This window comes from Pistacia vera, unplaced genomic scaffold (assembly GCF_008641045.1).
Source record: "Pistacia vera cultivar Batoury unplaced genomic scaffold, PisVer_v2 Contig1424, whole genome shotgun sequence".
Lineage (NCBI taxonomy): Eukaryota > Viridiplantae > Streptophyta > Magnoliopsida > Sapindales > Anacardiaceae > Pistacia > Pistacia vera.
In genome coordinates, this window is record NW_022195494.1 from 1 (window position 1) to 14,493 (window position 14,493).

Sequence of the window (14,493 nt, forward strand, 5' to 3'; positions counted from 1 at the left end):
AAAATAAATAAATAAAACTTGCACTATAGCATTTCATAAATTTATAAGAAATTATAAACCATTGTTATGTAAATAATATAAAAACCCCAGCAGGGCTATCAGCATCACACTAGGAGCAAGTATAGATAAATAAAAAGATTCGAACTGTGTAACAATAGTAATACTATAAACATGCACATTTTTTTAACATTTTTTTTGTTGGTTTATTACAGAGATGCTGAATGAATGCAAGGGACTGAGCATAACAAGAAACTAAACCCCTAAAATATATAAGTAGCCTAAGAAGCTTTTTCTAGCAAATACAAATCTAACCTACCAACAAAAGTAGACTCCATGTCCAACATTGTGAGCAGTGATGAAGATGGGCAGTTGCAGTTACAGTATCACACAAACCTTACAAAAACGTAAACATGGTTTTCATCAATTCACTCATGGAATAGGTATTTTCATCTCCCACCCACAACCTCGTACAAGAATATCCATTACAAATGTCCCTCTCATTAGACCATTTATCTTATCTGTCAAAGAGTTTTTCAGTAACTGACCCGCATGGCGTGGTGTTCGAGTTCGACCTCCACTCACTTGTGTCACGGTTATGATAGTTTGTGGTTCGTGACGCTTTGTCATTCCTTTGCAGCAGCTTTTCGATTTTTTTTTTCGTTGATTTAATCTCAGATGACGGAAGAACTCACTAATGATAGCTCGTGGAGCTCGCTTAACATCCACTCTTCTCCTGTTTGGCCACCTAGGACTATAGTCCTTGTGCCACCTACAACACATGTACTGTGTCCCCATGCAAATCTTGGAGGTCGGCCAGGTACATTCAGTACTCTCCATGTAGGCTTCTCATCAGTAGGGTCCAGAAGATAAAGCTGGGTTGCAGAGTGAAGACCAGCTACTGATCCACCAAAGATAAGAACTCTCCCACCAGGGAGACTCACAGCCACATGGTCGAGCCTGGGAGGAGGAGCTACACCACCTGGGTTTCCAGCACCAGGCATTCCACTTCCAGTTACAGATCTCCAACAAGGTTCCTCCTCACTAAGATCCATTGTGAAGACATCACTAGAACGAAACCGTAGGGGACCACTCTTGGCTAAACCCCCAAACATCAATATTTTCCTACCACCATAAACTGATAATGTATGGCCCAACCGAGAAGGGGGAGTCCAGGCTGCTGGTATCTCTCTCCAAATAGGTTTCTCCATTGACAGATCAAGAAGAAACGTGTCACTTAAAAGTACCCCAGAGTCTGCACAACCACCAGAAACTATCAATTTGGTGCCATCAAGAGTGCAGGAGCTGTGCCATGATCTTGGAAGTGGAGGCGCCAATCCAGAGATTTCACGCCAAGTTGGAGGCTTTGCATCCAAATCCAAAACAAAGACATCATTGAGTAAGCCTTGCCTTCCACAGCCACCAAATACCACCAAATTAGACCCATTTACACATGAAATAGTATGACCCCAACGACCAGGAGGAGGAGAGCTCACTTGAACGTGCTGCCATTCTGGTTTACTAGAATTTAGGTCCAATACAAATGTGTCATTCATTGGTTGCATATTAACCCCTTCCCCACCAAAAAGAACCACCCGATTCCCAACTGCACAGGCACTAAAGTTGCACCGTGAGGGTTCAACAGCACCTCCAACTGTTAGCTTCCTCCATGCTGCAGCTTCAAGAGTAGTCAACTCCCTTGCCAGGCGACCCCAGCCCAGTCTTTTTGCACCAGGCACAGTCTCTAAAACACGAGTTGTCTCACTACCCCAGGCATTCTGGCAGACCATTCTCCAAAGGTCCTCATTTTTTGTCAGCTCATAAAGTCGCCTACAGACAGAACCAACCGACGCAATATCTCTTGGAGTCAACCATGATAGTATTTTAAGAGACAGCACCTCATCGCTCAATTGAAATATCCCACAAACTCCACGAGAAACATTTCGGTCTCCCACTGGGACAGGATGCGAATTGGAAAAAGCAGAACGAAACCAGTCAGATGCTTTTCCAGACTCCTTCAGTGAATATCCAGGCACTGGACCCAGATCAACATTTGCTTCTGTGAAGAACTGGATTCCAATAACATGAGTTACTGTGTCATCAGCTTCATATATAGGAGTCAGCCGCAATCTGTTCATCAGAGGAGATCCATCTTTCCGGAAGTTCAACAACTCACCTTGGAATTCAATACCCTCCTCAAGGCATCTCCTAATTTCTGAAACAACTGTTGAATCCACTAATGGATGTCTTCTTTTAGCAAATGGCCCTCTACATTGCAAGAAACGGCTGTAATCCAACAAAACCAGAGCACACAGAAGATACAGTCAGCATCTAATTATATAATGAACATATTAAAAATCATCACGATCATAGAGTAATTAGCAAGAAAGAATTACAAGAGAGAAAAGCAAAAGCACAATTACTCAGTTAAACTAATGCCATAGGAATGGAACAAACCATACATTATAACAGAAGGTATCAAGAGACTAACAAGCAAGACATGTAAACATCATAAAGCATGATCTACAACCAAATAAAAACTGTGACAACAAAAATTCAAATTATATGAAGCAAAAAATAAAGGTCATAGCAGCAGTTAACAAGCCAAATGTGATTAAAGGACTTCTCAAGTGGATCTAAACACATAAAATCGCAAGTGTATCCAAACACATACTTGATACGCTCCGTACATTAATACGAGAATTAGAGGCATCAAACAAGACCACTTAATCATTAATAGAAATTTAGAAGGTTACATGGTAGGATAGATAGAAGGAAACTAGGAGAGATTAAGATAAGAAATATTTAAAGAGAGAAGAGACAAATGATGGAAGAGCCAGACATAAGAGAACAAAGTGATAAAAAAGAACTAAGAGAAGATAATAATAAAAGTGGAGAACAGAAATTTAGAGGGAGAAGAAGAGAAAGAGAGGAAAGAGGGGAAAGAAATGAAAGAGATGATCAAGACCCAATTTTATTCAATCATATTCACTGCATTAAAAAACAAGTACAGCAAAGGCCTTTCTGTAATGCCAAAAGAAACCTAAATATGAGTTTTAGTTAAGAAAGCTCAACCTACTAAAAATAATTTTATCAAAAGAGATAACTTAGTAACATCAATCTTATCAGATAATAAACTAAATCTCGAAAAATTAACTTAATATCCTAAAATAATTATTAAAAAAAATAAAGCTTATGGGTTGTGGTTTATTACAATTCAAAGAAGGTGAACAAGCAGTTCACCATTCAACAAAAAAGCCCAAAAAATCAGCCACGGGACAATCAGTCAATTCATGAAACCTCACAGTAGTGGAGTAGGAAAAAACAGCATCTCTTTAATTCGTGAAATTGATGTCCATAAACACTTTATCTCATAATAAGTTTGCCTACTCCATGCAAGAATCCTCAAAAATCCTTCTATTCCTCAACATCCAGATAAGACAAAAGATTTCTATCAGCATACAATTTCAAAAAGCAGAAGCCTTGTTCCCCTCCTTCCAAAAGCACTAAGTTTATGAATGCAGAATAACCACAGGCATCCTTGGAATTCTAGCCAATAAAAATTAAATACATCAATTACATAGTGTCAAAGATGTTCATCAAAATATGATGTCTAAGTCTGAATACTTTGAAGAGTATAGTGGAGTAAATGGTAAAAACTTAAGTTTGGTTACCTGGATGTCTCTTCGAAAGTTCGCAGGAGAGTTGGAATTTAAAAGCCTTAATGGTGTGTGGTATTCTTTGATTGAGATGAAGAGAATTATTTCGAGAAAGTTATTTTCATGGCTCTCTATCTAAAACAGATTATACATGGATACTGGCAAAATTTAATACATCTCTCTCAAAATTATAGCAATACTTATAACTTCATATAACAACGAAGATATTGACAAAAGCATGGATTTCTAGATCCACTGAACAAGAATCTCGATATGCAACTAAGTGAAGCACTAACTTAGCATGTTACTAACACCTAAGATATTACAACTCGCAATCAATAAAAGTACAAATAAAAAAAGCTATACTAAGCCCACAAATAATCATAAGAAACAAAAACTGCATCACCTACCAAACACTTAGTAACATAAAACTAATAGAGACGTTTAGTATTTAAAAACAGGCCTCAGGATTGCAGATGAAGACTACTGACAACAAACTGCAATTATTACATCTTTGACTACTTAGCTTCACTCTGGCAGAAAACCTAACCAATTATCTATTATATAAATAATTCTATATTTCTATCAACAATTTATATTTACAAGTTCAGCGACACTAGAAGACAGAAACAACAGAATCTAAGAAGGAATCATAAGAACTTGCTAGGTGATAAATGCATGTTACAGAATATCAACATTCAGTTTCCAACACACCTCAAAAAAATATTAATGTTAAATTTAAAAAAATAAAAATCAATTTTCATTATCATCCTACATACAACTTCATTATCCCGAGTTTCAAGAAGATTCCGCTTTTAATTTTTGAAACAATCAATAAACATTGGGACATTGACACATCTCTGCTAGCCTAATCGTTTTAAGTCTTGTACTGCTGAATTGCTGGGCTTGATATACAATCTATATTCATGTCCCACCTTTTTTTCTTTCTTAATAGGAAACAACAAGATGTAACACGTAAGTTAATGGCCTCTAGCTGCCCAACAATAGTATTATAAGGATTGTCTCACTTGCCTCTTTCACCAAAGGGCTTGCATGCATGCTTTATTGAGTTATCAAGCTACGGAAACGGGAGAATGTAGAAGACAGTAATTTTCTTTGGGGAAGACATTCATAAAAATTTTCTTCCAAACTCTTTTAAGTTATTCATTTGCAATAAGACTCTACTAGCTTAATGAAAAATAAAAAGTGTCCAAAAGTTCTAACCTAATTTTTATATTGAGCATTTGCAATAGATCAGTACATTCCAAAATACTCATGAACATAATGCCAACTACCTAAAAAAGAATAAAAGAGAGTTGCCTCTAGTCTACCATTGCCAGGAAAATTTTCACAAACGGTTACCTAATACCAAGAAAGTGGATGACAACATATTATCGCAGCTGGACACAAAAGAAGTTCACAACTCTCACCAATCAGCAGCTCAATTATGAAATCCTTCATCTCTCAGTTTCCATGGTTAAAAAAAATAAAAAAATAAAAAAATTGTAAAAGCAAAGAAAAGCTGTTTATAGCTTATTTTTCCTTCCAAAACTTTGTCCGGTAATCAAGAAGAGGATATGTAGAACATTCTGAAGCTTGTATTCTGCTATAAAGTTAACATGGAACATGATGTTAAGAAAGTTAATATTGCACCCATAAAGATCAGTTATAAAATAAAAGAAAATCAACATCAAAGAGTCATTCTTTCTTCATATATAGGAAGCCCAAGGGAAACTGAACTTGCCACTTGGAACATATTCTACTTTGTCATGTACATTTATTGGCATGAAAATAGGTATCCTACAAAAGTATGCCAACAATAAAAGGATTTCATACCATCAGAGGCTAAGATACAACGGTAATTTATAGTTCAACACTATATCTCGAGAGTTTCCAATACCTTCATGCACGTTACAGAACAATTGAGAATGCACACCCAGGCCTATACATGGTATAAAACAATGGGTTGTTGGCACGATTCATAAATTCAGTGCATTCGAATTTAACAAAATCGGGCCTATGCAAGCCCATCGTCCATTTTATGAACGTAACACACATAATTAAGTTCCACCTCATCCAGACACTATTCTTCAATGTTTGGGCACGAACTCAAGATCAAAATTGAACAAAGGTCTACATATGAAAGAACTTCTTAAAACACATGGATATGACACACAAAAGTTACATGTTAGGGAAGGTATCAGTGTTCATATTCATGTTGGTAAGGAATGATAAATTCTCCTCATAACATCATAAATTTAATGGGAAGAGAGGTAACTATGAAAATCGATAATAAACAGATGTGAAAAGGACACCTACATATAGAAAAAGACATAGCCGTAAAAAACAATGAAAAATGCACCTAAATAACTACAGAAATTTCGTAACATGTTTTATTTATCAGTAACTTCCCTATCCTTCATATTCCATGGACTTCACCATCCTTTGACATAAAGATAGGAGGGTTCTACTTATTCATTCTCCATTTCCTTTATCAAAATAGAAAGCAAATTCAGCAAATTTTAACTAGTGTGAGTCTAGATGTTTGTCTAGATGTTTCATCAATAAGTATTGGAGGACAACACTAGTTCATTCTCCATTTTCTTGATCAAAATGGAAACCAGTTCAGCAAATTTTAATTATGTGAGTCTCGATGTTTCATCAACAAGCCCGCAAAAATGAACTGAGCCAGATAGATGGCTTCTCTGCAACCCAAAAATGATGATTACAGTTCTCCAGAATGATCCTTACAATTACGTATACCTCAGTCCACCAACTTGATAAACTTGAACTACTTTATCCTACTTGGCTACAATTAACAAGCCACAAAATGCTCCACCCATATACCATTCGTTGCCCAAAGCAAGTATATTTCTCTTCCTTTGACAGCCCTCCCCCTACCAAAAGGTTTGTTTAGTATCTACTGTGTTCATATGCCTCAACCCTTACCTTAAACATAGAACTTCACGGATCACCTCAATATATTGACAACATGTTGAAAATATCACTACCTCTATACCCCTCACACCATCATTACAAACTCTGATCAAATAACAAATATTTTCAACTTCAAATTTGTCTAGTGAAGCAATCAACCCCTCCCCCTTCCTCCATCTCCAAAAGAGAAAAGGAAGTCCCTCAGAATCTCCAGCATACTTCACAAATTTAATACCTAAATATTTTGCTATAATTCACAACCATGTTGGATGATTCTTACTGTTAAGGGCCAGATAACCATAAGAAAGATCACACAAAGTACAACTTAAAATTTCAGCATAAGCCCACCCTTCTTGGAATTTTTAGATTAAATTATCAATTATGTGTATTTACTGCACTCATATGCTTTCATCCCTAATGTTAAACATTGAATTTCATGGATGACATCAAAATATCTTCAACATGCTAACACCATAAATATCTCAACCTCTTTACTCTCACACCATCATCGCAACAACACTGATCGATTAACAAATATTTTCAACATCAAATTTGTCCACTGAAGAAACCAACCCCTCCCCATCCCCAAAGGAGAAAGAAGAAGCCCTTAAGAATCTTATCCAGCATACTTCACAAAACATTAAATACCTAAATATTTCACTATAATTCACAGGTATGTTGAATGATTCTTAGTGTTAAGGGCAATCTAACCATAAGAAAGATCACACATACTACAACTTAAAATTTCAGCATAACCCTACCCTCCTTGGAATTTTTAAATCTAAGTATCAACCATGAGCATCTTGAATACATCTTCATCACCTAAACAATTTAGAGCTACATTCCTCACAGCATCTTCAAAGATAAATCAGCAGAACCAACAAGCTCAAACGCAGTTCCGGTCATCATACTATTTATATCAATAAAAACAGCCAAAATTAACCCATACTAAAAAGAGCTTAACAGTCTCTGGTTTAGACCTAAAAAAGAACTAAATCCCTAATTTTGGCCAGCTTCAATTGAACAAACTCAATCAAACAATAACCCCTATTTCTCTACATATCAAATTAACAAAATGGCAAGATGGATATTCAAAAATCAACAAAAAAACACAATACGACCTAAAATTAAACAATAAAAAATCCGCCACATAAATTCACAGCAAGAAAACATCAAACACCTCAAAAGCATATAAAAAGAACAAAACCCTTAAAATGAATTAAACAAAACACTAACCAATTTCGACCCAGAACCTCCTCGGCACGATACCCAGTAACGGCCTCGAACACGGAATTGACATAAATAATGGGGTGGTCAGGCTCAAGCGCATCGGTGACAACGAACCCACACGGCGCAGTTTGGAACAGGTTCTCCACGGGGAAAGGGAGGGGCCCAACGGGCTCATCGTCTTCGTCGTTAAGAATGAACTCCTCGTCCTCGTCCTCACTGTGATCGGAATTACTATCCCACTCCATGAAAGAAGGCGAAAACTGAGGCGGGTTCAACCCATTTGAGAAGGGGGAAGAAAAGACGGGGGTGAAATTAAGAAGCAGAGAAAACTTTGGGGGGTAAAAGGAAAAGAAAACGTGGGGTGAGTAATGTTCGGGAGGAATTTGTTTTGGGGTGAAGCTTAAGGTGAGGAAAGGAGGACCAGCTAGCACAGAAAGAGTGATGGGCAAAGAGAGATTTTTGTAAACATGTGCGTTGTTTGCTCTTGCTTGGTGGAGAAAAATCTTGAATTTGGGTATCGGGCATCGGGTCAGGGTTTTAAGTTTGGTGCCCACGCCATGATTTTTTGGATGCAATAATTATGAGTCGTGCTAAAATGGATTTATTGTATAGCGACGAGAGAATGCGTCCCATCTCAACCGTTGGATGATGACTAAAAATTAACTCTATGTCGGTAAGTAATCGAATGGCCTAATTGGGGTGATGTTATTTGAATAATATAATTTAAGCGTTAAATTTTTATAATGCAAATTTTTAACACAAATTTGTATTAAAATAAATATGATATATAGTGATGGGAGAATGCATTCCATCTTTGCCGTTGGATTATGATTAAAAATATTAATTCAATGACAATGATCCGATGGTGTAATTGGGATTGGGGTAACCATTATTTTAATAATATAATTTATATTTAAGTTATAACACAAATTTGTTATAGAAATACACTATCATTAATTTATAGTAATTCAATGATTTTAAAATTGTTTAGTTGATAATAAATCGCTATATTAATCCATCATTTATATAATATTGCGATGAAAAATTTGGGATAATATATGAGATATATAGCATTATTTTCATGTTTATCTAAGTTATATATTATATATTATTATCAAAGATTTATCACGTAGGGTGACACATTAATTGGGATAAGATAATATACTATTAAAATTGTTGATGCTTGATTTTGACACAAACTACTCGCACGTGTAAAATGCTAAAATGATTTAGAAGTTACACGTGATATGAGAGGATTGAATCAAATGAAAGGTGAAGAGCAATATTTAAAGTAGTTCAGATGTTGTAAAGCGAATCATACGTCCACTGTTATTGTATTAATAAGAGAGAGATCAGGTCGCGTTCTGCGAGCTGAGTTACAGTTTAAAGAGAGAGAGAGAGAGAGCTATTTCAGCTTAAAATCAGCTAATCCCCCCAAATGAGAGGGAAGTCTTCTAGTTATAGTGGGAAAGTTCAAGATAATGATTATGAAAGCTGCAAGTGGGTAGGTGCCATGCAAATCATTTCTTTGCGTCCTATTGATCACCTGCCCAAGGGATTTCCTTGATTAAAGCAGGGCTTTAACACGTGGACGATCTCCAACCGCTGGCTTGGCACTCACCTGCTGCACTGACAGGAGCCATGCCACTTGCGCTAGGTGCGACGTGGCCGCACCTGGACGGCGCAGAACCTTTCTGAACTTTGACCATCCTTTACTGACGAGGCTTCACGTCAGCCCAACTTTTTCCGACATAACAGAAGTCCCCTAGTTTTTAAGGTTTAAGGGTCAAACATTGAGAAATTCATAATTATGCCATAATTTGACATATCTAAATGACGCCTAGTCGAGCCGACCTAGCTACAAGGAGGTCACAGAATATTTTTCTATGAGCGACCTAAGATGGTCTTTTTTCGCGAAGTCGATGACCTGGATTAGACTCTACTCAGTGCGTATCGATGCATCTCTTATCTTAACCGAGGTCCGCGACCTGATTACACTTGCATATTTCTGTTGGAGGCAAGGAATGACATCGCTTTGCAACCGACATGCCAAGAAGAGTGTTCTTTTCCAACAACCTCTTCAGATGTTATCCGTTGCGCTTGACAGCTAATCCATTAATGAAGTATCCTTTATTCTGACAAACGTATCCTGTGCGCAATAAGTGCCAACCATACGCATTAAATGCAAGACATGCTGAAACGACATTCCTTATCAGGGCATTAAATGTGGATGAGAGCGCATTTAATGTGGAGGAGAGAATCGAGCCATCGCTCAATTATTTCAACGAAGAGACGCGACAATTGAATTTCTCAAAGCGTGGCCGTTACTCCTTCTCGCCGATTGATGACACGTGGTCGTGATCAACAACAAGAGACACATTCCGCCCAAACTTCACTTGGCTTTGGGAAGACCAATCGTCATTTCCTCCACTATAAAACCCTAGGCTCGCCTTAAGCAATGCCACAACACTCATACTTTTAGAAAAAGCAAAAAGCTCCCACAAGACCAGATTTTCAATCCTACAAGTTGGTGCGCACTTTCCATTAACAGTAAGAAGTTTGACCCCTGCAACCAAAAAGGTAAGGAAGGTCCTTCCATTTCTTTCCTTTTTCTGTTTTGCAGACAACTTGACCAGGCAATAATGATGGATATTTATGGCTAGACTTCTGTAAGGAATAGGTTTTTAGGGTACGAACCATTGGAGGTGGTCCCCAAGGGTTTTTTAGGATTTTTGGAAGACATATTAGGGTTTTGTTCTTCCACGTTGTCGTACAAAATTTTGTACGGAGACTGAGTAATATGTACGTGTCCCCCTTTTTTCAAACCGTAGAAGAGATAGACCCTATAGCGACCAGAACAAATGAGGGGACGAGCTCGCAAGCGCAGGACGCCCTAGTAGGTCCTGTGCAAAAGATTCTGTCAGTGGCTACCCGAGAGGAAATACAGAAGGCAGTAGACCAATACGCACTTAGCGTAGACGTCTACCAGTATAGGTCGCATACAGCTCGGAATCCAGCAAAGGGAATGGCTGCGATCTCTGAAGCTATATTCAAATGCGAAGCACTAATTCCCTTCCATCCCTTTATCAGGTCGATCCTCGATCACTTCGAGTCGCATCTTTATAGTTGACGCCTAACGCATATATGATAGTCGTGGCTATGTATATCGTGTGCGTCGAGTACGGCCTCGGCCAACTGACTGCGGTGGAGCTCGCTTGCTCGTACTATTTAAAAAAGAGCAAGGACAAAGATTCTTACTACCTCTCGAAGCGATCCATGATCGAGGGAGGCATATTCAATTACCCCAATAATGTCAGGGCATATAAGACCAAGTTTTTCTTTTTCCATTGCGATGGCATCTGCCACTTTAGGGAGCCGAGTAGGTCTTCCCTTTTTGTACTTAGTGAATTTTTTTTTTCTTTTTGGGATTTACTTTCTAACAATCTTTCTTGTCTCTTCGCAGGAAACAAGTCGAACAGGTTGACAAATCTCTCTGACTTCAACCGAATAGTTTCATTCGGTAACCTGCCAGATCATTGTCGCGATGTGAAACTACTTGTGACAACCGCAAATTTGAGGAAGTACAACTTCTTTAATTCTAAAGTGACTTTGGAACCCTTACTTCGTAAGTGTCCGCGATCTTTTCAAATTTTTGCTTTTGCATGTAGCGAACTCTTTTACTAACAGTACCTGTATGCAGCGAATATGCTGCCCAGAGTGCCAAGCTCGTTGAGAGAGAGGGGTTTGTTTTCCCCTAGGTTGGCGCCACGGAACCAGCCAAGGCGGGCCCTAGCGACACCCTTGTTAGAGGAGTGTAGGTGGGAGCACAGCCACCCACCGAACAACCAGTAGAGCCTTCTCAGCCTGTGGCCGCACACACAAAGCAGAAGACCATGGGCCAAAAGTCCAAGAAAAGAAGGGTGCTGCAGCCTGAGGAATTAGAGTCTGATCTGGAGGGCTTAGGGGTGCAGCCTGGGAGGTCGCAGCCCTATCAGGCTTTTCGCTTGGGAGAGAGCTCGAGGCGCATGACTGTGGTTACACTAGTCCGTCCACGTAGGGGACAAAGAGAGGCCGCAACCTTCAGGAGGAGAGAAGGCAAAGAGCCGGCTGGCGAGGTGCCCTCTGCTACAGGAGCTGACATACCAATGTTGGACTCTATGGGTCAACTTCCAAAGCACTTGTAATCGGTAATGTTCACCCTTTTAGAGTGCTAACTTGCCAAAGTCTTTGAAGAGCTCGTGGCCTTCAACCCTGTAGACCTAATGATTAGGGTGGTTCAAATGCAAAGCCAGGTAAGATGGTTTGTCCTCATTGAGGACTTTCCAATACTTTACTCTTTTCAAGGAGTCAGTCTAATGCTTGTTTATTTCATGATGCAGTCTTTGCTCGCCATGCACTTCGCCCAACAAAAGGTACAACTGGAAGCTGCCGGGGGACTCTTCGAGTTGAAGGAAGAGAACACGCAGTTGAGGCACCACTTAGCAGCTGCGAAAGAAGAGTTGGGCCTGAATATCGTTCAAACAAACCAGTACATGTCGAAGAGGAACACTACTCTTCACACAGTGGACTTCCAGAAGGCCGAGCTTGAGAAGAGGGGAGAGGAGCTTAAACAGCTTCAAAGGACAGTGGCAGGCTCACCAAAGAGGCTGGCGAGAAAGAGCTGGAGTTGCGAGCTAACTCCGAGCGGGCCTTGCGGGTGGAGGAAGAGAGAGCTCAGTTGTGGGAAACTTTTGAGAAGCAGAGGAGGGCACTCAAAGCGGACCTCGAATTATCCCAAGGGCGGGTCGCTTCATTAACCGAAGAGATGAAACGACAAGAATTGGAAATTGAGAGGAAAGCTACTGACTGGTCGATTCAGTCCATTTATGGCCTTCGGCCAAAGAACCCGACCATGGACCTCACCAACCTTTCGGATGATTACCAGAGGATCCTTGCCTCTATGGCGAGAGCCGATGATGAGGAGGAAGGTCTAGGGCCTCTCCTGGAAGAGGATCAACCAGAGGAGTACGTCCCGAAGGACCTAGCAACTGACTAGGTGCTCGGCGACCAACCTGGAGTATCGAGGTCACACCTTTATGGCCTAGGGACGAAGACCAATGATCGCTTTTGCCTTTATTTTTCCCACAACCTTGCTTTTGATTGCCCTTGCATATTCTCTTGTACTTAGAAATTTATGAATAGAAAGATCATTTTTTAAATTATTTGTAAGCACTCATAATTTTTTTGTACTTCACAAACATTACATATGCAAACAGAAAGATAAAAACAATGCGAGGAAGCGAGGAACAAAATCATACTTTTATACAAGATGAATTTGGCTTAAAAGCAATCTTAATTACAAAGCTTTCAAGGGACTTTTTACGAGGAAATTAAAAGAGTGAGTTCAGAATTACTGATAATAGGGGCGAAGATGCTCAACATTCCAAGCTCGTGGTACTTTGGAACCGCTTAGCCTTTTTAGGTGATAAGTCCCTGGTCGTATCACCTTAGCGATGTAGTATAGGCCCTCCCAGTTCGGTCCCAATACTCCTGTACTTGGTTCCCTTGTACCGAGAAGGACTTCTTTTAGAACCAGGTCGCCGACTTGAAAGTCTCTTCTCCTGACTTTAGAGTCGAAGAATCTTTTCGCACACTGTTGGTAGGCTGCCATCTTTAATTGAGCTTTGTTGCAGTGTTCTTCAACTAAGTCCAGACTTGCACGCAAAAGTGCTTCATTGTCTATTTCGTTGAACAGGTCCCTCCGAAGTGAAGCAGCCCCCACTTCCACTGGGATCATAGCCTCGCAGTCATATGCTAGCGAGAAAGGCGTTTTTGAAGTAGAGGTTCTCGGAGTTGTCCTGTATGCTCATAGGACTTTTGGGAAGTCGTCGACCCAATTTCCCTTGGCAGCGCCAAGCTTAACTTTCAGAGTATGCTTGATGGTCTTATTGACAGTTTCAACCTGACCATTGGCTTGCGGTCTTACGACTGAGGCGAACTTTTTATGGATCCCCAACTCATCGCAAAACTGCTTGAATTTCTCATTGTCAAACTGCTTCCCATTGTTAGAGATGAGTGTATGAGGAATTCCATAGTAGCACACTATATTTTTTAAGACGAAGTCCTTGAGTTTCTTGGTAGTGATCGCAGCCAAGGGTTCAGGTTCAGCCCACTCGGTGAAATAATCCACTGCGACCACAACATACTTGACCCCTCCCTTTCCGGCTGGCATGGGTGCAATAAGATCAATTCCCCACATGCAGAATGGCCAGGGACTGATCATAGTTATCAGTTGATGGGAAGGAGCTCGCGGTACCCTCTTGAAGCATGGGCCAGTAGTACCATTGACGAACAACTTTGTTAGTAAAGGATCGCGCGGCAATGTGATTACCGCAGATCCCTCAGTATCTCCCTCATGATATAGTCTGCTTCCTCGTCGGTTACACATCAGAGAAGAGAGGCGCTAAGTCCTCGTCTGTACAACTTATCTCCAATGAGTGTGTAACGAGCAACTCTAGTTCGCAGGGTTCTTGCCTCAACCTTGTCATTGGGCAAGGTCTCATCTCGGAGATACTGAATAACTGGGGTCATCCAGGAAACTAATTCTGTCGTAACCACGACCTGTTTGGGCGAGCTGATACTAGGATCTTTATGTACCGAACAGGAATACTTTTTGGGGCATCTGAGTTCA

At 39.8% G+C, this 14,493-nt stretch overlaps 1 protein-coding gene across 1 annotated transcript; it reads right to left on the reverse strand.

The window, feature by feature from the left end:
* Nucleotides 1–242: 242 nt before the first annotated feature.
* On the reverse strand, nt 243–8,257 carry LOC116123487 (adagio protein 1). Its single transcript, XM_031409253.1, has 2 exons — nt 7,830–8,257; nt 243–2,283 (listed from the first exon to the last, which is right to left on the reverse strand). Exons 1-2 carry the CDS (start codon nt 8,066–8,068, stop codon nt 672–674), a joined length of 1,851 nt encoding a protein of 616 aa, XP_031265113.1. The 5' UTR covers nt 8,069–8,257; the 3' UTR covers nt 243–671.
* Between the last annotated feature and the right edge of the window lie 6,236 nt (nt 8,258–14,493).